The sequence below is a fragment of the Talpa europaea genome (genome assembly GCF_964194135.1).
Source record: "Talpa europaea genome assembly, chromosome: 7".
In the NCBI taxonomy this organism is placed as follows: Eukaryota; Metazoa; Chordata; class Mammalia; order Eulipotyphla; family Talpidae; genus Talpa; species Talpa europaea.
The window spans coordinates 63,188,920-63,212,678 of record NC_140074.1 but is presented as its reverse complement, the minus strand read 5'-3'; the positions used below and the strand labels follow the sequence as shown (position 1 = coordinate 63,212,678).

Below are 23,759 nucleotides of genomic sequence, written 5' to 3'. Positions count from 1 at the left end.
CATTGAGGTGGCAATTAAAGCACGAATCGCGGTGGGCACCGGCCCCGGGTCCAGGCTGGGGGCGGGACTTCCGCTCTTCGGCTGTACATCAATCAGGAGGCGGAAGCGCGGCGGGGGCGGGAAGGTTGTAGAGCTGCACGTTGGGTTGAGTTTGCTGTTCTCTAAGTGGTCGCGCCCCCTTTGAGAGCGCGATCGGACGGCGAGGCGGTCCCGGGCGCTCTCGCGTCCCTGGTAAGTAGGACAGGCCGGTGCACCGGGGTGACGGCCCCTGGCCGGGCGCTGCCCTGCTGCCGCCGTCTTTGTTGCCACCGGCGCCGGCCTCCTCGCCTCCCCTGCCTCCCGGTGTTTCTCATCCCCTCCGCGCCTTCGCCTTGGCCGCAACCCCCGCCCGGCCGGCCCTCCTCGCCGGCCCGCTGGGACGCTTCTGGGGCCCCGGTCCGGTGCTGTCACATTCCTGCATAGCCTGCCCCTTCTGCAGACGCCCCTCTGCCCTCCCGCTCCAGCCGGGCTGGCTCCCCCTGTGCTTCAGCTGCAGGGGACACCTCAAGACGTTTTGTCCAAAACCAATCTGGGCTTGTTAGCCTCTCCTTCCCGGGGCTCCCCCGAGGGCACCCCTCCTCGCGCTGGTAGGCTCATTTCCTCTCTGCTTCCGGAGCACTGTGGACGCCTTTTAAAGAGCGCGGTTTTTGAACCTTTTTTTTTTTTTTTTTTTTTTTTTAAGGCTAGTTACTTGAAAGAGACTCTGTTTTCCCACCAGATTCTCTGTTCCTTGAGGGCAGGAGTCAGATCTTACTCATTTGGGATGGCCGCTTGCAGGCCTAGTCAAAAGCACGAAGTTTGGAAACAGCCCAAACTATTGTTACTAGCTTTGAGACCTTGGCCACGAGCTTCTCATCTGTAACATTGAGATTAATTAACTAAGTTCAAACACCTTCCTGCAGTCTATGGTGCAGCGTGGGTGCACGATAAAGATCAGACTCGTTTTCCTGTTTAGCTTTCAGTGTATCCAGTAGTTGCTGAGTATGTTTTTTCAGTGAATTGAGAGGCACCACAGATGAGTGGGTTTTCTTCCTAGCCGTGTGCTTGTATTGATGTTATCGGTTGGTGGATACATTTCATAGTATCTGGTAAATACAACCTAATGATGTTTGTTAAAGACTGTAATGCTAAATGCGATATTAACAGCTGCAAGTATAAACAGCCTTCATGCTCTAATTAAAAACTTGGGGCACCCGCAGAGTTTAAATTTGTTATTTAAGTCGGGGCTTTTCAGAGATATGCTTCTGAAGAGATAAACTGCAAACGTTTCCTTGTAGGGAAGCTAGATTTTAATTTGTTATTAAAGAATGGTGCGTTTTATATGTGCATACACCTTTTTTACAGGCGATTGCAAAGCGCTGACCAGTTACCACTGAACACAGTTGAAACAGAAAATAGGAAAATGGCAGCAAACTCTTCAGGACAAGGTAATACATGCTGGAGGTTCTTATATTGCTAGTAACTTTTGTCCCATATAGTAAACATATTTTTCCCTTGTCCTCTAGTAAAAGCATTTTTAAAGAGAAAATTTAGCATAGGCCAGTTACTGTAGCCAGTATGAAAAAGAAATAGCAAAATAAAACCCTATATTTGAAGCACATCCAGCATTGTGTTAACGATGTCTTGTCCTTAATAGGTACTAATCCTGTGTTTTAACCTGTGTTAAGGTTATTCACATTCTAAACATTATATTTTTCTCCAATGTCTGTGTTCTCTTGCTCTTTTACTTGAGGTCAGAACCACTTTTTAAAGAATTAATAGTTTCATCAGGCAATTCTCGGGCCTTTTCAATGTTCCTAAAAACCTTTATACAGATTTCACCTTTGTTAAGAACTCTCTACAGCAAATCAACTAGATATATCTTAAGAGTTTTTACTTAAAAGTGAGTTTTGTGGGCCTCCCTGGTGGCGCAGCAGTTGAGTGCTAGGCTGCGAAGCTGCCCGCAGCCTTTGCAGTGCCCGTTCGATCCCTGGCCGCTGCTGGAGGGTCCCACATGGCCCGCAGACCTCTCCTGCCGCCCGCTGCTCCCCTCAGCAGTGTCCTTCGGTCCTTCTGCCTGCTCTGCTCCCCGCTCTGGCTCTGATGAATTCTCTCACCCTCCCGCGCTTCTGACTGTACCCAGTGCATGTATAAATAAATAAATCAATCTTTTGTGTGTGTGTGTGGGGTGGGTGGGTACCCTCTCCTGCGGAACAAACCGGCACTGCAGAAGCTGCGGGCAGCCTCGCAGCCCAGCGCTCAATCGCAGCCCAGCGCTCAACCGCTGCGCCACCAGGGGAGGCCCAATAAATAAATCTTTTTTTTTTTAAAAAAGTGAGTTTTGTGAAAGTAAAATTTCATCTCCGTAAAGATTCAAATTCCAAAGTCTTTGTCTCCTTTCCATAAAAAGTCTGAACTCGTTTGACCCATCACATTTTTGTATCACTCATCTCCCTTCTGATTAGTCCTGACTTTTCTTTTAAACCTTAGTTTTGTCTTCTCTTAAATTTCATTTAAGTGGAGTCATGAAACTTGGGGTGTCTTCTTTCACTCACTGTACTGAGACCATGTGATGCTGTGTTTCAGTAGTCTATTCCTTTTTATTGCAGAATAGTGTTCATGTGAATTTTCCACAATTTGTTCATTCATACTTCTGTTTGGGGACTCTGGGATTAGCCTCATTTGGGGCTGTTTTGAATAAAGCTGGTGTGAGCATTTGTTTATAATTAAATGTTTTGGCAGATGAATGCTTATCTTTCTGTTGGATAAATGTAAAGGGACGGAGCAGCTGAGTGTATGAAAAAAAGGCCCAACCTTTTTCCAAAGTGGTTGCACCATTTCATGTTCTCTCTAGAAATGAATGAACATTTGGGTTGCTCCACATAGAGCCTTGTCAGTCTTTTTAATTTTAGCCATTTTGGAGGGTATGAAATGACATCTCATTGTATTGTTGCATTTCTCTGAGGAAGAATGCTGAGCACTTTTAAAATTTATTTTTTGAGCATTTTCTAAAAATGTATTTAGTGGCAATTATAAATCTTCCATGGTGGAATACTTACTCAAATCTTTTGCTCATTTTTTAAAAATTGGGTTAATTTTATTATTAATTTGGGCTTTTTTTTTTAGAGTCTGGATGTCTCTTGTCACATAAATATTTTGCAAATATTTACTCCTCTTTCTTTTTTCACTTTCTCATTGCTATTGCTTGTTTCTGATGTGCAATATGTTGTTTTTCCCAGAATACTTTTCAAGTTTTCTCTGTCTTTTTATTTTAGTAGTTTGGCTGTGATATATCTGGGGTGGTTTTCAGGTTTGTTGAGCTTTTTGTGTCTGTAAATTGGTATCTTTTACCAAGTTTGGGACATTTTCATCAGTTACTCATATTTTTTTTGATCTGGACTTTCCTTTTCTTCAGAGATTGCAAGTACATATATTAGATACTTGATATGAGATTCTTGATATTGTCACACAGATATCCAAGTTCTGCTTATTTTTCTTCAGTATTTTTACTATGATCTTCAGACTGAATAATTTCTAATGCTATAACTTTGTTTCATAATTGCTCTGCATATCCAATCTACTAATATTTCAGTCCAGCAAGCATTTTATTTCCATTGACAGCTGTAGAATTTCCATTTGAAATTAGTTGTTTTTCTCCTAAGATTCTCCTAAGATGCTCCTTTTACTTATTATGTATCTGTTTTTCCTTAAGTCCTTGAACATCTTATAATAGCAGATTTTTAAGTCCTTGACTGCTAATTGGATCATCTGGATCATCTTGAAGTTAGTTTCCTATTGACTGAATTTTTTTTTTAGTATGGGTCACATTTTCCTTTTTCTTACTATAATTAGTGGTTTGTTACTGGATACTAAAAATCATGACTAATACATTATGAAGAATTTGGATTCTATTGTTTTTCTCTGAAATGTTATTTTTTCCCCCTAGCAGACAGCTTGGTTTACCTTAGACTTCAAACTCTTGTCTTCTTTGTGATGGGTATCACCTGCTTAGTCTTCTCAGTTTCTGACTACTACTTTATTACTGGGCTCCCCCCAGGCTGTGTGTGGACCAGGGAGTGCTTCAGGCAGAGGCCAGAAATTCCCAAATCTCATCAGTTGCAGTTTCTGCCTGATTTTGTCAGTGTAATGTCTTCAAATAATGAATTTTTAATACTTTGTCAGAATTTATAATTATATTCCCAGCAGGATTAGTTTAACCAAAAGTTGGAAGCCCACTGAACCTGCTTAGTATTAGTTGCACTTAGGACAAACTAAAGATTACATGAGTTTTACAGAAATGTAGAATTGTAAAATGCTAGCTATGGCGACAACTTTGCTGGCTGTTCTCTTCTCTCAAATAATCATGCGCGAGTTGTGTGCTCTGTGGACTAGTCACAAGTCATTATTTCCTTATGGTCTTTTATTTTCAGCAAATTATAAGGGCTCAGATGGAAAATAATTTGAACCAAAACAAAAATTAAGAGAAGTCTACTTTGGAAAGAAAAATCCAACAATGCGGTCTGAATGAAAATAGCACAAATAGTTGAGATTTACAATTTGTGGGTTGCTTTTTTTTTAAGCAATTGCAATCCAATGTAACCTTTTTCAGTGTTGCTGTTGATTGACACATAGTCAAATTCACAACATCCCCTAATCTAAATAGAGGTAAATTTAAATTAGTCTTTTGGCTTTGTTGTTGTCACTGATTTTCTTAGTGTCATGGAGCTGCTGCTATTAGGCACCAGCAGGGGGAGTCCATACCATGTTCTCTAAATTTCCAGAATCTCCTTGAAATGGCTAAATTCTTATTTGTCAGTTGCATTTTATCCTCTGTATTAAATCATTTATGTACTGTTTCCACATACAGGAACTACTTAATATGGAGATTGAATGCCAAGTGCCATAATTGTCTTAAATACTAAGTGAAAGAAGTATGACTTAAATTCTGTTTTGAAATTTGTGCAGTGCAATTTATTATTTCTCTGTTCTAGGGTATAGTAATCCATTGTGTTCACTAAGCCCTCTTTCAGAATTAGCTGCTAAGTTTGTTTTATTAAGTTCTTGGCAAACAGTCACTGAAATCAACCATTGTAGTGTGGAACATTTGGTAGTTTTTCAAGAATTATTTGATTGATGAAAAATAAAATATTGAGAATTTTAATATGTAGAGGCAGATTGTCAAACTGGAGGTTAGCCAAGGTGCTGTTCCTATGTAAAGAGTCTTTCATCATTAGTAAATGTCAAAGTCCTATGATCATGTGGCAGTTGGAGTGGTCCAGCCTGATTTCTATAAGAAGAGACTTGATGTAAGATACAGAGACAGAGGAACTGCGTGAGAATCATGAATCCTTTTCTTAGATTATTTTATATTTATCCCAAGATGTTTACAATAATTATAATCCCTGTATCAACTGGTGGAACTATTGATGTGGGACCACTCTGGATGTTCTTAGCTGTGATTTCCTGGTGTTTTGCATAGGAATGGGGCGGCATAGCTCCTGGGAAATGACTTGCTTGATCTGCGGACCCCAATGTAAGTTGTAACCTAAACCATCAATAAGTCCAGAAGGAAAGCAAGTTTATTCTTTAAGATTGTACTAAGGTATGCACCTCATAATTAAGAGTTTGTCCCAGTGGTACATAAAAATCTTAAAATTCTTGTATCTGCACCTGTTTAAAGATGAGGTTATGGATGCGAAGACAAAATTTGCAGTTGGTTTTAAATATTTTTTCTAATTTTTATTTTATTCTTGTATGTGTGTCCTTTTTAAAGTTACCAACTTATGGTTCCTTTTTCAATGATTCTGATTTAATTAATCTGTAATGTGGCTTGGATTTTATAATCCATCTGCCCATAATATTTTTTTATAAAAGAGAAATTAAGAAATCTCACTCCAGTACATTTTTTTAAAAGAATAAGAGGCCTTTTTTCTTTTTGATTCCTACTTAATGGGCAATTGTTAATATTCTAAGGATAATCATTACTTAAAACATTGTCAAATTAAATCAACTTAGAGAGCTCTTTCCATTGGAAATTTCCATTTTGTAATATTTCACAAGTCATAGTCTATAGAAATTGCTTTGTAGCGCATTGTTTGTTCATGAATTTCACATCACTATTAGGAAAGTATAGCATGCATTTCTCCCCTTTCTCCACCCCCCCACATGTCTTATACCTCTTTGACCATACCCTCTCTTAACCTCAGAAACCTCATTTCATTTATTAGTGTCTACTAGTTTGGTTTTTTAAAAAAGATTTATTTATTCATGCATACAAGAAGGTACAGACCAGAGGTGTGGGGGTGAGGGGATTCACCAGAGACAGAGTGGGGAACAGAAAAGGCATCAGATTGACTGAAGTACACTGCTGAGGGGAGCAGTGGGCAGGTGAGTCAGGAGGGGTCTGCTGAGCCATGTGGGCACCCCCCTGGGTGTGCTGCAGTGGCTGCGGCTGTGGAGAGCTTCATAGGTTGCACCACCAGGGAGGCCCAGTGTCTTACGAGTTTTTGTAAGTATTTTGCCTTGTCAAATTGCTGTGTAAATGTCCAATTTTTCTTGTCATTCTGACTTCCTTTACTACACATAATTACCTTGAACTCCTTCCCTTTTGTGGTCAACGGCAACATTTCATCTTTCCTTATTCCTGAATGGTATTCTTTTGTGTGGATATACTGTATCTTTTGCTTCACTCCTCTGTCAGTTGTGGCTTAGGTTGTTCCCAGGTGCTAGCTGTTGCAAATAATCCTGAAGTAAACATTGTAGATCATAATATTCTTGGCTGTGGTAATTTCATGTTCTTTGGATAGATGCCCGCAAGAGGGATTGCTGGGATATGTGGCTTTAATTTTTTGTTTAATAAACCCAGATCACTTTCCAAAATGGCTGCACCAGTTTATAGTCCCACCAATAGTGTAATAGGGCTCCTCTTTCTCTGCAGCCTTTCCTGCACCTCTTGTTAGAGGTCTTTGTTAAAACATGCCATTTTCACTGGTGTGAGATGCTATCTCATTGTGATTTTGATCTGTATCTTTCTTATTAAAAGCAATGACCAACGTGTTCCCATGTATCTGTTGGCTCTCTGGATAGCCTCTTTGGTGATTTGTCTGTTCATATCTGCCTCTTTGTTAATTGGGTGGTTTTTTTAAATTAAATTTATAAGGTGTTTCTGTCTTGGATATTAAACCATTGTCGGTTGTGTAATGTGTGAATATTTTCTGTCATACCATAGGATATTCATTTTAATCTAGTTATATTTCTTTTACTGTGCAAAAGCTTTTTAATTTGAGGTAATCCCCAGTTGTTTATTGTTGCTTTTATTTACCTTGCTGTAGGAGTTCTTACCTCCATTGGTCATGTATAGTAAGGTGATTTTCTCAACATTAAGTAGTTACTAATAGTATTGAGAAGGAAATCCAAATTGATTCTGTTATCTCTTACTGCAGGTTAGCTGGGGGACTAGAGCATTCTAAGTGTAGCATCTAAGAATATTGGAAGCTCTAGACTTAATCTTTATATCTCTTCTATATTTGTTATAAGCAGAAAATCCTTACAGGGAAATGGGTCTATAAGTTTATCTGTAAGAGGAAAAGAAAGTGAGTGAGGAGGAAAGATTGATAAAAGCAGAAAATATTTCATCATGTTAATTACCAGTCCTGAAGATGAGAAACCTCAATGGAGGGCCTCCCAGGTGGCACAGTGCTTGAGCGCTGGGTTGCGAAGCTGCCCGCAGCCTCTGCAGCATCGGTTCAATCCCCGGCTGCTCCCCGGCCACCAGAGGAGGGTCCCACATGGCGCGCAGACCTCTCCTGCCGCCCGCTGCTCCCCTCAGCAGTGTACTTCGGTGCTTCTGCCTGCTCTGCTCCCCGCTCTGGCTCTGGTGAATTCTCTCACCCTCCCCCGCTTCTGACTGTACCCAATGCTTGTATAAATAAATAAATAAATCTTTAAAAAAAAAAAAAAAGAAACCTCAATGGATAGAAAAGGTGGCATCTAGCTTAAAAGTGGTAAATCCTTGGGGTCTGAGTGAGAAAGAACTTGAACACAGGGAGATTACCTGAGCAAATGTATGGCTTATGCCTTTCCTTTGCCATGTATTTTCAGTATATTCCAGGTGCTAGGAGTTTAATTATTTTTTATGTTGAATTATTTTTTATCTCTAATTATATATTATCTTCACAATGTAGGAAATGTTTGCTATTGACTAAACACCTAGAAGACTAATTACTGGTATTAATCAATTTATGTTTTTTTGTTTTGTTTTTGAAGTGTTCCTTTCTATTTTACAGAGGTAATAGTGGTTTACAAGACTGTATAGTTTCAGGTGTTAAGCTTTTTACCTCAATGACTGTATTTCACACACACCAAGTACCCAATCACCATCCACCGCCAATCACTGACCCCCCTGAACCTGGGTGACTTCATGCCCACGACTCAAGGGGTTGTGCGGTCATCTGTTTTCCCCCTGGAGGTTCTTAGAGGTTCTGCTTTCATCATCTTAACAACTGTGCGGAAGCACAGTTTAGTTAACCCTGGGAACCTGTGGAGCAGAGACAGGCAGTCTCTCATGTAATATCCAGATGCCTGCACCCGCATGGGTACCCCAAGTGAGACCAGTTGAAGAATCACCCAGCTGAACACAACCCATAGAATAATGCATAAATAAAATAAGTACTGCTTAAGTCTTTGGATGGTTTGTTATGCAGCTATAGGTAGTTGGTACACATCTTATTTCTCTAGCCTGATCTTTTTGTTTCTTAGTATTCTGTTTTCCAGCCTCTCTTGAACATTTTCTCTTGTCTAATCTATTTTCAAAATTGCAGCTAAACTGATCTTTTCAAAGGGGGAAAAGTTACTTTGTCCCCCACTCCTGGTTAACAAAATAATTCACTAATTACTCTTCCTTTGGATTTCAGCTCAATCATTACTTCCTATGGAAACCTTCTATGATACAGTCTACTCCCAGCCTAGGTCAAGTTTATTCAATATTGATTCCTATAAATGCTTGTAAAGTTTCTTTACTGCATTGTACTCACTGGAGGTCTAGGTGTGCATTCCTTTTTTTATTTTAAAGATTTATTTGTGCATGCAAGAGCTGGGGTACAGGCCAGAGGTGTGGGGGGTGAGAGGATTCACCAGAGACAGAGTGGGGAACAGAACAGGCAGAATGACCAAAGTATACTGCTGAGGGGAGCAACAGGCGAGCCAGGAGAGCTGCACCATGTGGGTAGCTCCCTGGCCGGCTGGGGATCGAACTTATGCTGCAGAGGCTGCAGACGGCTTCATAGGTTGCGTCTCAACCCCTTGCACCACCAGGGAGGCCCCTAGGTATGCATTCTTCATGTGAATATTTGACTGATTTCTATCTTCACCGGACTGTTTGAGAACCATGAGATTTGGCATCATGTTTTCGCTCATTAGTGTATCCTAAGGACCTCCCTCAGTGCCTAGATGTGATGGATGCGCAGTAACTACATGGTGAATCAATAAATAATTTAAAACATGTTGAGCTAATACTGCTACATTGACTTTAATACTGAACAGGTGTCTGTGATACTCTAGGGTGTTTTTTTCCCCAGTAAAAATGCATTTAATCGTTTAAATATCATAGAGCCCTTTTTTAATAGAAAGTGAATTTCAATTCTTAGATTTTAAATGCAAATCTGATGCAATGCTAGTTATTTGAGAGTTTAGTGTCAAAGAATTGTGTGGGAGTTAAATGTTTCTATGAATGAATGTGGAAATGAGACTATGAGATTGTGAATGGAAATAGGGTTATAGTTCTAAAAATGGAAATATTTTTAGACTGTACTGCTTTATTCTAAGATCATTTTATTAGGAAATTTACAAAGGACTATTAAGTAGTTCCTACTGAATGAGGTAATATATTAAGTATCTCCAACATCCTTATGCTTCTAAGAATGCAGAAGGCATATTAAACTATGGCAAGAAACTGTGTATATTAAAAAAAAAACTTAATGTAATGAGTTTAATAAAATGCTTAGTTAAATGTTATATGTTGATGTTCTAGTCAGAATAAGTTTGTATAAACCCAAAAAGATGGAGAATCTTACTCTTCTTAATTACTTCACATGGCAGATAGACTACCTAGTATGTGCCTTCAGATTTGAAATAAGCTATAAGAGACAGGTGTCACCCCATCTTTATGAAGGAAGAGGATGGCTATGAGCCACCCCCATTTAATGATCACTGGTTTAACTATTTTAAACAAATTTTTTAATGTCTATGGGGAATTTGTGCATGGGGAAAAAAATCACTGTTCAAAATTAATGCTCAGTTTAATAAAGCTACTATCTAATAAATTGTGTTCTAAAATAAAAATATTAAACATTTAGGAATTAATTTCAGGTTTAGTTAATTCTCTTTAAAACAGTTTAAATTATAATTAATATGACTTCTGTAATACTTCAGATGCTTTAATATAGCATACTACACTTAATTGAACCTAAACTACTCTCTATGTACTTAGGGTTTTGTTTTGAACGTCTCCTCCTAGGGTTATAAGAATCGTCCCAGATTCTTATTTCTGTACTTTCCCAGCAATATACTTTTCTTCTTCTCCCTGGGATTATGGTAATCTTTATCATTAGTAAGTCAAAGGTAAAATTTCAGAATAAAATACAGGTTTAGGGATATTGATGAATTTGATTCTTAGACAAATCACAAGATTTGGTTATGTTTTTAAAAATGATATAAAAGTTGTGTTGGTGTGCGCAGGGTCCCTTCTATAATTCAATTTTACTTGCTATGTTTTGGGATCTTTTTTAAACATGTGCCTTCTCATAAACTTTAGTTTCTTGCAACTTAGAATTTTTCCTTGAATGAATCCTTTTTTAAAAATGTTATTAGTGTTCATAAGTGTTGTCATTATAAATTGTTATTTTTTTGGTAGGATTATCAGAGGAATTCCAGATTTTTTGTGTTCCAAGACATTAGAGGTCGGATCTGTACAGTCAGCTTTCTGTAGGATCTTTCCCTGATTGATCTAGTTGGAACTCACTGTTACTACTTAGTATTGTGTGTGATTATGAGTGCTCATCAACCACTGGATCTCATTGTAAATGGTGTGTATATTTGATGACCTGTATTGATTTGGTTCTTCCTTTCTTAGTACTTAAACTGCTTTTTCTGGAATCATTTGACTGAGCCACAGTTCATTCTACGCCTTCCTCTTATTACCTAAACAAGAAACATACAGGCATACTTGATAAACAAACACAGACTTAATAGGAGAAACAAAGACACCTGAATGGTAACACTAACTTTATTAACTAACATAGTTATTATTTTCAACCTTCTTTACAATTTTTTTTTTTAAAGATTTATTTATTTATACAAGAACCAGGGTACAGGCCAGATGTGCTGGAGGGTGAGAGGAGTCACCAGAGACAGAGTCGGGAACAGAACAAGCAGAATGACGAAATACACTGCTGAGGGGAACAGTGTGCATGACAGGAGAGGTCTGCTGTGCCATGTGGGACCCTTGCCGGCCAGCCCGCAGGGATCAAACCCGCGCTGCAGAGGCTGCAGACAGCTTCACAGCGCTGTGCTCAACCAACCACCTGCGCCACCAGGGGAGGCCCATTTTTACACTTACCTTTTTATGTACTTTAACTTTCCATTTTGTGTTTTATGAATTCACGACATCATAGATTCAATTTGTTCCTTTTAGCTATTATTCTATTTTTAATGTTCTGTTGTGACAGCCTGGCTAACCTCACATTGGGCCTTTTGTTCTTTTAACTCTACCCTGGACCTTTTTAAAAAAATCTTGTTCTCAGACAAGATATTCTAGATCCATCTTTTTTTTTCCTTCCCTGTTCTAATAATCTAGAACTCTGATTACTTTTAATGGAGGACAGTGTCTGAAACCAAAATTTGTTCCATGTGGAGTTGGGGAAAGAAAGGAAGAAGGCATCACTGCTTGCACTACAGTAACAGAACAAGGAGATGCGTTTTTTATTTTAAGGGCATATGTTAATGAGGTAGTACAGTATAACTTTACCATTACTACATCTTTTTGAGTTCTACCAGTTTTCTTCATTACATGGTTTCACTGCCCACTAACACTGTCTGTTGCATTGACTTGTCTTTTACATGACACTCCCTGTGCCAAGAAGGCTTCCGTACCTTTTGGTTACTTAGCAAACATAATAGCAAATAATTTTATTTAAACCTTAACCCAGCTCTGAACTATTAAACAGAACCAGTGGGATTGAATGGTTTTATATACCTAAAATATTTTTAGCAGACTCAGTTTTCTTTCATTAAATAAACAACTTACAGATGATATTCAGTCCAACCACTCTAACATAAGCAGCTTGGCGTTTTATTTGAAAATCATTTCCTGAATTAAATGTATATCATATTCTTTAATGTTCATCTACTTTTAGTACTTTTGAAAATTACTCTTTGAATTTTTAATAATCTTTAAATTCTCACCTTATTTACAGAGGCTCTAAAATTTTTGTGTGAACAAATTAGTCTCAAAGGAATCTGATATTTCTATAAACAGGTTAGTACCGGCTAGTGCAGAGACTGATTTTGATCAATACATAATTTTAGCTACTATCACAACTTAAAATTTACTTTTCAAGAATTTTCTATTTTATGTTTATAGTATCTCTAAATCTCTAAAGAGATGGAAATAAATAATTGCCTTCTAAGAATGCATTATTAACACCTCTTCTGAGAAAAGGGAAAAATTCTTGCCTGACAGTGGAAATGTCACTTGTGGTGTAACTTGCCTCTAACTTAATGCAACTTCCTGTAGACACATGGTTGTACAGTTTTCCCTTGAAAAGAACTCTGTAAAGCTCTTCACTTTATAAAGAACTCACTTGTGGATTCCTTGACACATTCAGTATACTTATCTTTCCATAATTATCTTTGATTTGAACTATGTAACGTTTAGGGAAATTTCTATTGTATAAAATCAGTAATACCCAAATTTGTACATTCCATCTGATCTATTATCAGATTACTTATACTGATTTGTTTTTTTCTGAATAGCAGGTTTAGCATAAGGTATTAAATACATTGAGATATATAGCTCTTCTAAAGAATATTGATAATAGAAACTATATTAATATTTTAAAGTGTATGGTTACTGATTTTCATTTGATTTCCATGGTAATATGTAGTTAGCTACCTGTGCTGATTTTCTTTCTTTTTTTTTTTAAGATTTATTTATTTATCTATGCATACAAGAACTGGGGGTAGGGCAGAGGTGTAAGGGGTGAGAGGATTCACCAGACAAAAGTGGGGAGCAGAACAGGCAGATCTACACAAATACACTGCTGAGGGGTCAGTGAGCGAGAGAGGAGAGGTCTGCTGCACCCTGTTGGCTTGCTCCCTAGCTGGGGATCAAACTCATGCCACAGTGGCTAGCTGGTGATAGTTTGATAGAGTTGAGAATTAACCCCTGAGCCACCAGGGAGGCCTACCTATGCTGATTTTCAAACATGCATGAAATTATTTTCCTTTTTCTTTTTATTAAAAAAAAAGATTTATTTATTTATGCATATAAGAACTGGGTGTAAGCCAGAGTTGAGGGGGGGTGAGAGGATTCACCAGAGAGTAGGGAGCAGAACAGGCAGATCTACTGAAATACAATGCTGAGGGGAGCAGTGGTCAAGGCAGGATAGGGCTGCTGCGCCATGTGGGTTGCTCCCTGGCTGGCTGGGGATCCAACTTGTGCTGCAGTGGCTAGCAATAGCTTGATAGCACTGTCTTTAACCCCTGCGCTACAAGGGAGGCCTGAAATTCTTTTTAAATGGGGCTGTTTCAAGAACAGACACATGGGCCAATGGAAACGAATAGAAAATCCAGAAATAAATTCACAGATTTATGGTCAACTAATCTTTGACAAAGGAGCAAAGAATATGCATTGGAACAAAGAAAGTTTGTTCAATAAATGGTGCTGGGAAAACTGGGTAGCTACATGCAAAAGAATGAAGCTTGACTACTACCTCACACCATGCATAAAAACCAACTCAAAATGGATTAAAGAACTAGACATAAGACATGAAACCATAAAATATAATAGATGGAAATATAGGCAAAACACTATAGGAGATGCACCTCAAAGACATCTTTACAGACACATCACCCAAAGCAGTGATAGTGAAGGCAAAGACAAACAACTGGGACTACATCAAATTAAAGAGCTTCTGCACAGCAAAAGAGACAATAACCAAAACAAAGAGAAACCCCACCGACTGGGAGAAAATTTTTGCATACAACACTAATGAGAGTCAACAAAAACAAAGAAAATAATCCAGTCAAAAAATGGGCAGAAGAGCTAAAAAGAAACTTATCCAAAGAGGAAATGCAAATGGCCAATAGGCATATGAAAAAATGTTCAACATCACTTGTAATCAGGGAAATGCAAATCAAAACTACCACGAGATACCATCTTGCACCAGTGAGAATGGCACATATTAAAAAAACTAGCAACAACAAATGTTGGCGAGGTTGTGGAGAAAAAGGAACTCTCCTGCACTGCTGGTGGGAGTGCAAACTGGTCTAACCACTATGGAGAGCTGTGTGGAGATTCCTCAACCTGCTAAAGAGAGAGCTTCCATATGATCCAGCAATTCCACTCCTAGGTATATACCCAAATGACACAGAAACATTAATTCAAAAGGGCACCTGCACCCCTATGTTTATAGCAGCACTATTTACAATAGTTAAGCTTTGGAAACAACCCACATGCCCAAAAATAGATGACTGGATCAAGAAGATATGGTACATATACACAATGGAATATTACTCAGCAATCAAAAAAGATAAACATACGCAGTTTGCAGCAACATGGATGGAGCTAGAAGGGATCATGCTCAGCAAAATAAGTCAGAAAGAAAAAGAAAAACACCAGATGGTCTCACTCACAGCAGGAATTTAGAAAACCTAAATAAGGGACCAGGAAAAAGACTAATCAATACAAAGTAAAAATCAAAATCAACAAGTGCGTCTCTGGGCCAGAGACGCACTGTGCGGTGGGGAACTTGGGGCGGTGGCTGGGAGAGGAAGGATTAGGGTCAAAATAAGGGGGGAATATAACCAAAATGAAAATGCATACATTGTGCAAAAATGAAAAATGTAAGAATTATATAAAATAAAATATTAAAAATAAATAGGGCTGTTCCTTCTTGACCTAAGCAAGAAAGATATGTATGATTACAAAATATATGAAATTGTGGTTTTTGTAGGTGGACTGGTCATATATAGATAATAAGCTTAATACATACAAGTTCTCTTAAAGTGGTTGTGTTTACATAGTATTACTAATTGTATAAATATGAGTTAGTACTTGTGGTATATGATGGTAATTCTGATTCTAGGTCTCCAAATCCATTAGAAATTTAATGGTTGGAAGTATTTGTTTATGGCTTATATTTGTATAGTACTGAATTTTTAAGTCCCTTTGGTAGATTGCCTTGATAAAATGGAAAAGAAGTTGTTCCTCAGTTGCTTGGTGGTAGTTGAAGTAAAGGTCTAAAGTTGTGATTTGCAAACGATGCACCAGAATGCCTTAGGATACCATGAAGAAACCTAGAGGCCCAATCCAAAATTAATTTCTTTTGGGGGGGGGCATCAGAAATAGATTTATAATATAAGGGTCCATATCAATACCCATTCATACATAAAATACACAGATTTTCAAGTAACTATTACATAAATTTAATGTATGATTGTCTTGAATATTCAGGCCCCAGAACACCCAGGACTATGTATAAAATCAGTATTCTTAAGTGATAGATTCTTTATTTCTTTTTACATATGTTTTCATTAATAGTTTGGTTATATTTCACATATAGGTAAGGCGTTTGACTGTTTTTCTGTCCATTGCATAGTATTAAGGAAAACATTTTTATTCAGCTTTGATATTAAATAGCTCCAAAATTAAGTTCTTGAGGGAAACAATACTTGTCATTCATTGGGCACATATGAATTAGTTTGAGGTAGTTTACAGTTTCACTGATATGCTATATTCCTTTCAATGATTTCACATTTTGTGAAGTTGAGACGCTGACTATTATTTTGATTTAAAACAGCAACAACACTGTGTGACACTAGAACAGGGAATGAGGATGGTGGTGTCTGAACTGACTCCAGAGTTTGAAAAGTTAGACAGTGCCCAGGGACACATACCTTATTAGTATGCTATTGTGGTTATTTAGAGATGAAATTAAATATTTTCGATTTGAATTCTTTTTAAAAACAACTGCAAGCTGTTAGGACTACTTAATAAACAGAATCATTAGATACTTCTGTTGGCCTGAGAGTACCATGCAAAAACTACTGAAATATTAAGGGCTTTGTGAACAGAGAAAGTTTGGAAACCTCTGGTTTGCAATAATTAGATTGCCAAGTCAGAATCCACATCACTAACCAATTTTCTGATACCAAGTGAAAAGGGATGATCAACTTACATTTTTAATGGACTCATCCTAAGAGATCTTGGACCTTTTTTTGAGGCACAAATGAGTCTTCATTGGGTAGTTGGAGGAATGCTTACATCTTCCTGCCTGAAAAAGGCACCATCCCAACCCATCTTCATTCTTTCTTGTAGCTATTTCATCCCTTAGATCTGTTTTCAATCCTGAAATTTTTTCATTTGTTTTGTTCTAAACTAGGGATCCAAAACCAATGCCTCTAGGTGTAAAGAGGTCTGAGAGAGTCAGGGAACAAACACTGCTTAGTTGTGTATAATTGTTGCCAGTAGGGCACTCAGATGCTTGTTGCCAGATCTTACAATGTTTCAAGAGAAGCAGGAAGTCAGACCTTTTTATATACTCTCTCCTGTTTACATGTTGGCATTTAATTCATATTTTTCAAAGTAGTTGCATGCAACCTCTGGGCCAGGATTATGCAACATCTGGTCTAGATCTTCCATAAATGTGAAGCTTACACCCTAAGTATTAAGCCTGATACTAAGTATTTGATATTTGTATTCCCTGTCAGTTAGCTCTATTTCTTTTTTGTCTGTTTCAATTCCTAAACTTTTCCCTTGAAAAACTGCCATTTCTGAGTGAAAGAAGTTGAGAAAAATATACACTGTTTTGATCACAGTAGTCTAATGCTTTCCCCGCCCCCACTAAAGAGGCACTCACAAAGAGGCCTAAAACGGAAAACGCAGTAAATCTTCACTCCCAGGAATTGAGCAGGATAGAGACTGGTCAAAAATTTTGTTAAACAAATGCTGTTATCTATACTTTGGTGATTAAAATTTAGAATTACATCTTTAAAGTCCTCAGTCAGTATTAACTTCAGCACTTACCCATGTATTGTATGTTGCTGAGAAGTAGGCAGTAGGAAATTGTAACCATTAGGGAAACTACAGTGAGTCCCTTATGTTCAAGAATTGGATTTTGTTTCTGGGTTTCTAGATGACCTAGATATATAAAAGTGCTAATATGTTCCTTATTTCTCTTCCCTTTTCCCTTTTTAGGTTTTCAAAACAAAAATAGAGTTGCAATCTTGGCAGAACTGGACAAAGAGAAAAGAAAGTTACTAATGCAGAACCAATCTTCAACAAATCATCCTGGAGCTAGGTATTGAAAAATAATGTGGGTTTTATATTCAGTGATATAAAAAATATCTTGGACAAAACAACCCAAACTGGTTGGCAAGGATTTGTTTCTTTGACATTGGATTTTTTTTTTATTAAAGATTTATTTATTTATGCATACAAGAACTGGGGTACAAGCCAGAGATGTGGGGGGTGGGGTGAGAGAATTCACCAGAGACAGAGCAGGGAACAGAACAGGTAGATAGACTGAACATTGCTGAGGGAAGCAGTGGGCGAGTCAGGAGAGGTCTGCTGTGCCCTGTGGGTAGCTCCCTGGCTGGGGATCGAACTCTTGCTGCAGTGGCTGCAGATGGCTTCATAGGTTGCATCTTAACCCCTTGTGCCAACAGGGAGGCCTGACATTGGAATTTATATGTTGTTTTTTTTTCTTAATTGGGGTTGAAGAAAACTAGACTTTTTAATTAACTTGATTTTAAATATTTTTATCAGAATATTTTTTCTTTTCCCATAGCCCACTTTTAAAAAAAAGAAAAGGGTTTTGTATGGTGTTTGTTCCTGAAATTATGACTGTTTCACTTTTTAAACATTCTGCAGAGTAGGTAAAATTTAGGTGATTTAATGATCTTAAATGTATTCAGTTTACTAATCTTTCCCTTCAGATACACTGTCTCATTCAGCTACAACCCTATCTTTTCCCCACCATTTACAGGAGTTGTCTACACTCATCTCTGCTTTCTTACCTTTTTTACTCCTCCACTCACCACAGTCTGACTTCAGGCCACACCCCCTACCCCCTACTAAAGAATAGGTTTTTTCCTGGTTGACAGGTTTAACATCTTTGTAGCTAAATCTGGTGGACCAAAGTCCTTTTCTTGTTAGACATGTTAGCATTATTTGACACCACTAGTTACTTCCTCATTTTTTAAATACTTTATTTGGCGTCCATTCATTTACTGTTGTACAATCTTAACTTCTCTTGCAGATACTTCTCGCTGCCTGTCTTTTGAGTGTCGATAGTCCTAGGAGTTGTGTTCTACACCAAGTTTCCCAGGCTGCCCCTTTCCACTGGCCAGTTGCATCACCTTTCACAACCTGTTATTTATGTGCTGACAACTTTCCTTCTCTCTAACTAGCTGCTTAATATTCTTGGGCTGTTTTGTGTAAGCGAATGGTACAGATCTACTAGTTATCCATGTCAGAAACATGAACTTTAATTGTTTATTATTATTTCACTTCCACCTCCAAGTAGTTACCATTCTCTCATATTTATACTTTGAATGTGTCTGAAGTTTTCGTTGCTGCTGCTGCTGCCCTGATCCTGGCCAGTCTCATTTTTTGCCTGTTCCTGTAACTGCTTCCTCACTCAATTTCCCATAGTCGTAAGTCCTCAGTAGTGTCAGTTAGGATGTTTTATTTTGGAAATAACAGAAAGCTAACAATTGGCATGAGCATTGGGATATATGTGAGGCAGGAATGTGATTCCGGAGTGGCTTACTACAGTGGCCCAAGAGTGACAGCACTTTCTGCCTTTCTCCCGGGGTCAGTAGGTCCCTAATGGTCAACATATGACTGCAGTAGTCTAAGTCACCACCTCCGCATCAAGCCCCCACTAGAGGCAAAAGCCACAGAAGTTCCTTTCCTGTGTCCCTCTCTAAGAGTGAAGAAAATGTTCTCAGAAGCTTTCCAACAGACCTCCCATCTAGTCTAGTTGCCCAGAATTGTGTGACTTTCTCTTGCCTCAGCCAGAAACCAGTGAGGAGAATGGCATTGTCTTTCATCAGTGTCCACTCTCTGGGTGCTGAGCCTGCCCTGTTCTGAAGCACAGGCCACCAATAACTGAACTAAGTTTGGGTTTCATTAGCAAGACCAATGAACAGTTACTGAGAAGGTGACCAGCACTGTCTGCCTTGGTGGTAGTGTAGATACTCCTCTGCTTATGACACTGTTTGGAAGTCTCTCTTAGTGTTCAGGTCTACATTTCTTAATTCACAAGGCTCCATATCCAGGCCTTCCTTGCCAGCCTTATCTTTTGCCAGCCCACTTCACCCAGTCCACCCATCCACTTCACCCATCCACTTAACCTCCAGCCCAGCCTACTCTGATTTCTTCAAAGACATCAAGCTCTTTTGCTCTGGACCTTTTTGCATGCTATATTTTTTGCAAGCTCTATGGTTTGCATCATAAATGTTACTTTGTGTAGACCGATTACCTCAACTCTGTGAATGTCAGTTCACAGAATGCCATAAGTTATCAAAAGGAGATCACTTAAAGCCCCAGTAAATAACACAGGCTTTCTTCATAGAAATTAATTTAGGCATTGGGGAAAGGAAAAAGACTTACTCTGGAAGACCTTTTTTTTCTTTTTTACCCCTATAAAGACTTTATCATGAAAAATGTGACTCATAAGTAACGAAATCTTTGCCTTATACAGCCAAGTAACTAAGGTTCCCGTTTTAGCCTCTCACTCTCGAGACCCTCTCTTAATAAGGACTTCCGGGACCATGCAGAGCAACAGCATATCGCAGCCCAACAGAAGGCAGCTTTACAGGTGAGCAAAGCATAGCTGACACTCTCGTCCCATTGGAGATTTCCTGGGTTGGAAACCAGCACAGTGCCCATGTTGTATTTCAGTAGAACAATATCAATAAACGTGTTCCACGCATAATTGCAATGGTTTGCTGATGTTCAATCGTGCCCAAAGGATTTGAAGCACCGATACAGCAGTAATGAAAGTATGCTTTATGGTGTTGATGCAATCGTGACTGATTCAGTGCTGTACGTGGCAAGGGGTTGCTCGTGCACAAAATGATTTAGATGTTAGAGTGGACAGAATGATCCTAAAAACTGAGCTGCCCAGTTTAGTAGTACATATCCCCCCGTATTTGTCACACCATTAAATCGTTTGCTCATCTCACTGGTTTTTTATGGTTTGGATTCCTTTTAGTGGTAAGCAGATCTGTTTTTGCAGAAAATATTTGAAGACTTTTACCATAGCAAAGTAATAATCAGTTAAAAAAAATACCGTTCTTCATAGTAATGGCCTTTTAATATTACATTGATCTTGGCTAATTTAACTAAGATTCCCAGAGATCTGAGACAAAATGACATTAGTACTTTTTCTTTTAAACCTTAGACTCTCAGAATTGGAAGGGACATTAAATACTAATTCACTTTAGACAACCTAAAAACAGCCTTCCTTTCCTTAGTGACAGAGGGAAGCCACTGGTGGTTTTCTGTTACTTACATGTCAACATTCTGTACAAAATGTTGGTATCTCAATCACCAATGACCAGCTGCCTTTACCCCTTCTCCTTCCAACTGCTGCTCTTTCAACTGTTTCTGATCCGGAGCAGAGCACTTAGGGACCTCTGTTGCTAGTTGTACCCACACCAAGGAACAAAGTAATTCATGTCTTCCACTCATTTATTGACTGAACAGACTCACAGGGGACAGAGTGGGATGATAAATGAGTACCTGGTGCAACTGGTTAATATAAATTCTTTATTGTCCGTCTCCTGTGTATTTAAACAAAATTAGCAGCATAAAAACTGATTTTTACAATAAATTTGGTCCCAAGAATAAGGGAAAGGATAAGTAATTTTTATGCCTTGTTTGAAGAATTAATAGCTTAATTGCCTTTTTTTTTTTTTAACTCTTTCCCAGCATGCACATGCACATTCATCTGGATACTTCATAACTCAAGACTCAGCATTTGGGAATCTTATTCTCCCTGTTTTACCTCGCCTTGACCCAGAATGAAGAAAGTATTTGCAATGAAAGTGACTTTGTAATATCAAATGCCAAAGCTACTATCATTCAGTGCTATCCAGACTGTGACTTTCAGGATTTTGGTGAACTTTTATATTTTTTGCTTCTGTAAAAAGAAAGTTATGTGCAAGTCAAAGAAAAAAAAAGGAAAGTGAACAGGATGATGAGAGCTTTGGAAGCTGTGTTACCTGAGGACGTGCTCATGCTACCTGTGACAGACTTTTTTGCAATGCAGTTTGATTTCTAATCTTAATCAGACTCTGAATTAGATGGTCACATAATGTACCCGCAACCCCCATCTAGTTGTCTTACTATATCATGTCCACAGTAGACTTTCAAGAGCCATTTATAGTACTTAACTTTAAAGAATGAGGGTGCTTTATAAAAATGTGAACCAAGAGGCTTAAATAACATTCATATTTGCTGTTTATAGAACTGATATCAGTGTATCTTTTGAATTTATAGTTGACATATCATCCGGAAATATCCTTTAACTCATCATTGGTTCCTCTATTGTCAATTTTAAAGCCCAAGACTAAATTATCAATCTTAACATCATTTATAAACCTCTACCACTATAAATGATGTGACTAAATGCTATTAAAAATGATGATAAAAAATGTGGTTTTCAAATTTATGCATGCTCTTATTTAGTATTACTACATGAATTGTGTGCCTGTATGGGTTTGACTGTTTTATCTGACTTAAAATGTATGCAAGTTGACCCCTTTTAAATTACTTTAAGGTGGAAGGAGTTTTAAGTAAGTTTCTCAACCTGACACATCTTTAATAGAATCTGAGATCCGAAATGCTTATTTAAGTATGCAATCCCCACTGCCTTACCCCAGGCCTACAGAATTTGAATCTCTACTTGAAAATAAAGTCTAAAAACTGTGGGTTGGAGAATTCAATATTCATATATTTATAAATTCACAGATTTGTAGATCCCTGGAACGTAGAGGTCATTTGCTAAAAAAAAAAAAAAAACCTACATTTTTAAACTTTTAATAGAATTGAATTATTTTATACTATATCACAGGTAAAGCACTTTATATGACTACTTATAACTGAACTCATCTTGACCTTGAGTCCTTCCTCTCTGATGGTAAGGGGAAGTTTAAACTTAAAATCAGTTCCCAGTTTGGGTCAATATTTAATCAAAGTTCATCTCCCGTTCCAAAGAGTTCCTGCCTTCCTTCCTTTCTCCCTCCCTCCCTCCCTAAAATATTTGCACCAACCACACACTCCTATCTTACCCAAACTAATTAAAGCAGAAGTGGACAATTCTAGGCATGGCTGTGCTGTGTAGTTTGAATATTTGGACTGATTTTCTTCATTTGGGGGAGGCTGTTGGCTGTCCTCACTGTGACAGTCACCTCCACTGCACAGGTGCACTTACTCCTGCTGTGGGGGTGCTGAGTTCTGGGGCCTCCAGCTCCTTTCCTGCCTCAGGTCCATCCCAGTATTCCTTGGCCCTCCTTATTGTGGCCCTCATTTTTTATGAATTAATTTGACCTACTGCCATGAATCTAAGTCTATCTACTGTACTAGGGAGGTAAGAAATTTGGATTTAGTTTTTATACTTTTGAAGCCTCTTCTGATGTGACTTTTATAACCTAGGTAAAGAGATCTTTTTTCCAGTGGCATCTTTTCTAGTTTCTTAGCCTTTTAAATAGATACTACCTAAATCCCACAGTGCGGGATAGTAAGCACATACCTTTCTTTGAGTCACCTGCAAATTCAATTTGATTCCATATATAAGTATTAATACTTTGTGCTTGGGGGCGGAATGATGAGTGCAGCCTGCTCTTTATAGATGTCTATCAGTGGCGAGGAGCTGACTGAGGTGCAGCAGGAACCTTAGGTGAGGAAGCCAGAGGGAGGGAGCGGCACACAGAGGTGTTAGGAGCAGGCAGCAGTCTGAACAGGCCTGGGGTATTGCTATGATTTTGCCTGGCTGGGAAGGGCAGAGCTGATCCAAGCAAAGGTCAGGATTTCCTAATCAAAGAGAAGTAGGAGCGAGGACAGTTGCAAGGACTGCAGTGGATAGTAGAAAGGGAGCAGTGGACTTAGAAGCCTTGAGGTGGGTGAATTTGGGTCACTTAACCTCTCTTTACATGACACCATCTCATCTGTAAAATAGTAATTGGATACTGTCTATAAAACGGTGCAGACATATTTTTCAAGTATCTAATAAAGGTTCATCTCCCTTTTCAAAGTTTCTTCTGGTCTCAACCTCTTACTGAATTGAGAAGCCAACTTAATGCTTCAGTAGTGTGCAGCCAGCACTTCCCGCCCTTGGAAAAGTTAAACACATCAGCATGTGTCTCATGCAGCAATAGAAGTTTTGTTTCTCAAATCCCTGTTTCTGTGTGAGAGTATTTTACTTGCTTTGCTTACTATTTGTTCCACAGATATT

At 38.5% G+C, this 23,759-nt stretch overlaps 1 protein-coding gene across 1 annotated transcript; it reads left to right on the top strand.

Moving 5' to 3' along the window:
• Positions 1 to 1,441: 1,441 nt before the first annotated feature.
• INIP (INTS3 and NABP interacting protein) lies at positions 1,442 to 21,457 on the top strand (the record flags this gene model as incomplete). Its single annotated transcript, XM_084236397.1, has 4 exons — positions 1,442 to 1,466; positions 17,492 to 17,594; positions 20,030 to 20,120; positions 21,236 to 21,457. The coding sequence occupies 4 exons, from the start codon at positions 1,442 to 1,444 to the stop codon at positions 21,329 to 21,331; spliced, it is 315 nt and encodes a 104-aa protein (XP_084092523.1). The 3' UTR covers positions 21,332 to 21,457.
• Between the last annotated feature and the right edge of the window lie 2,302 nt (positions 21,458 to 23,759).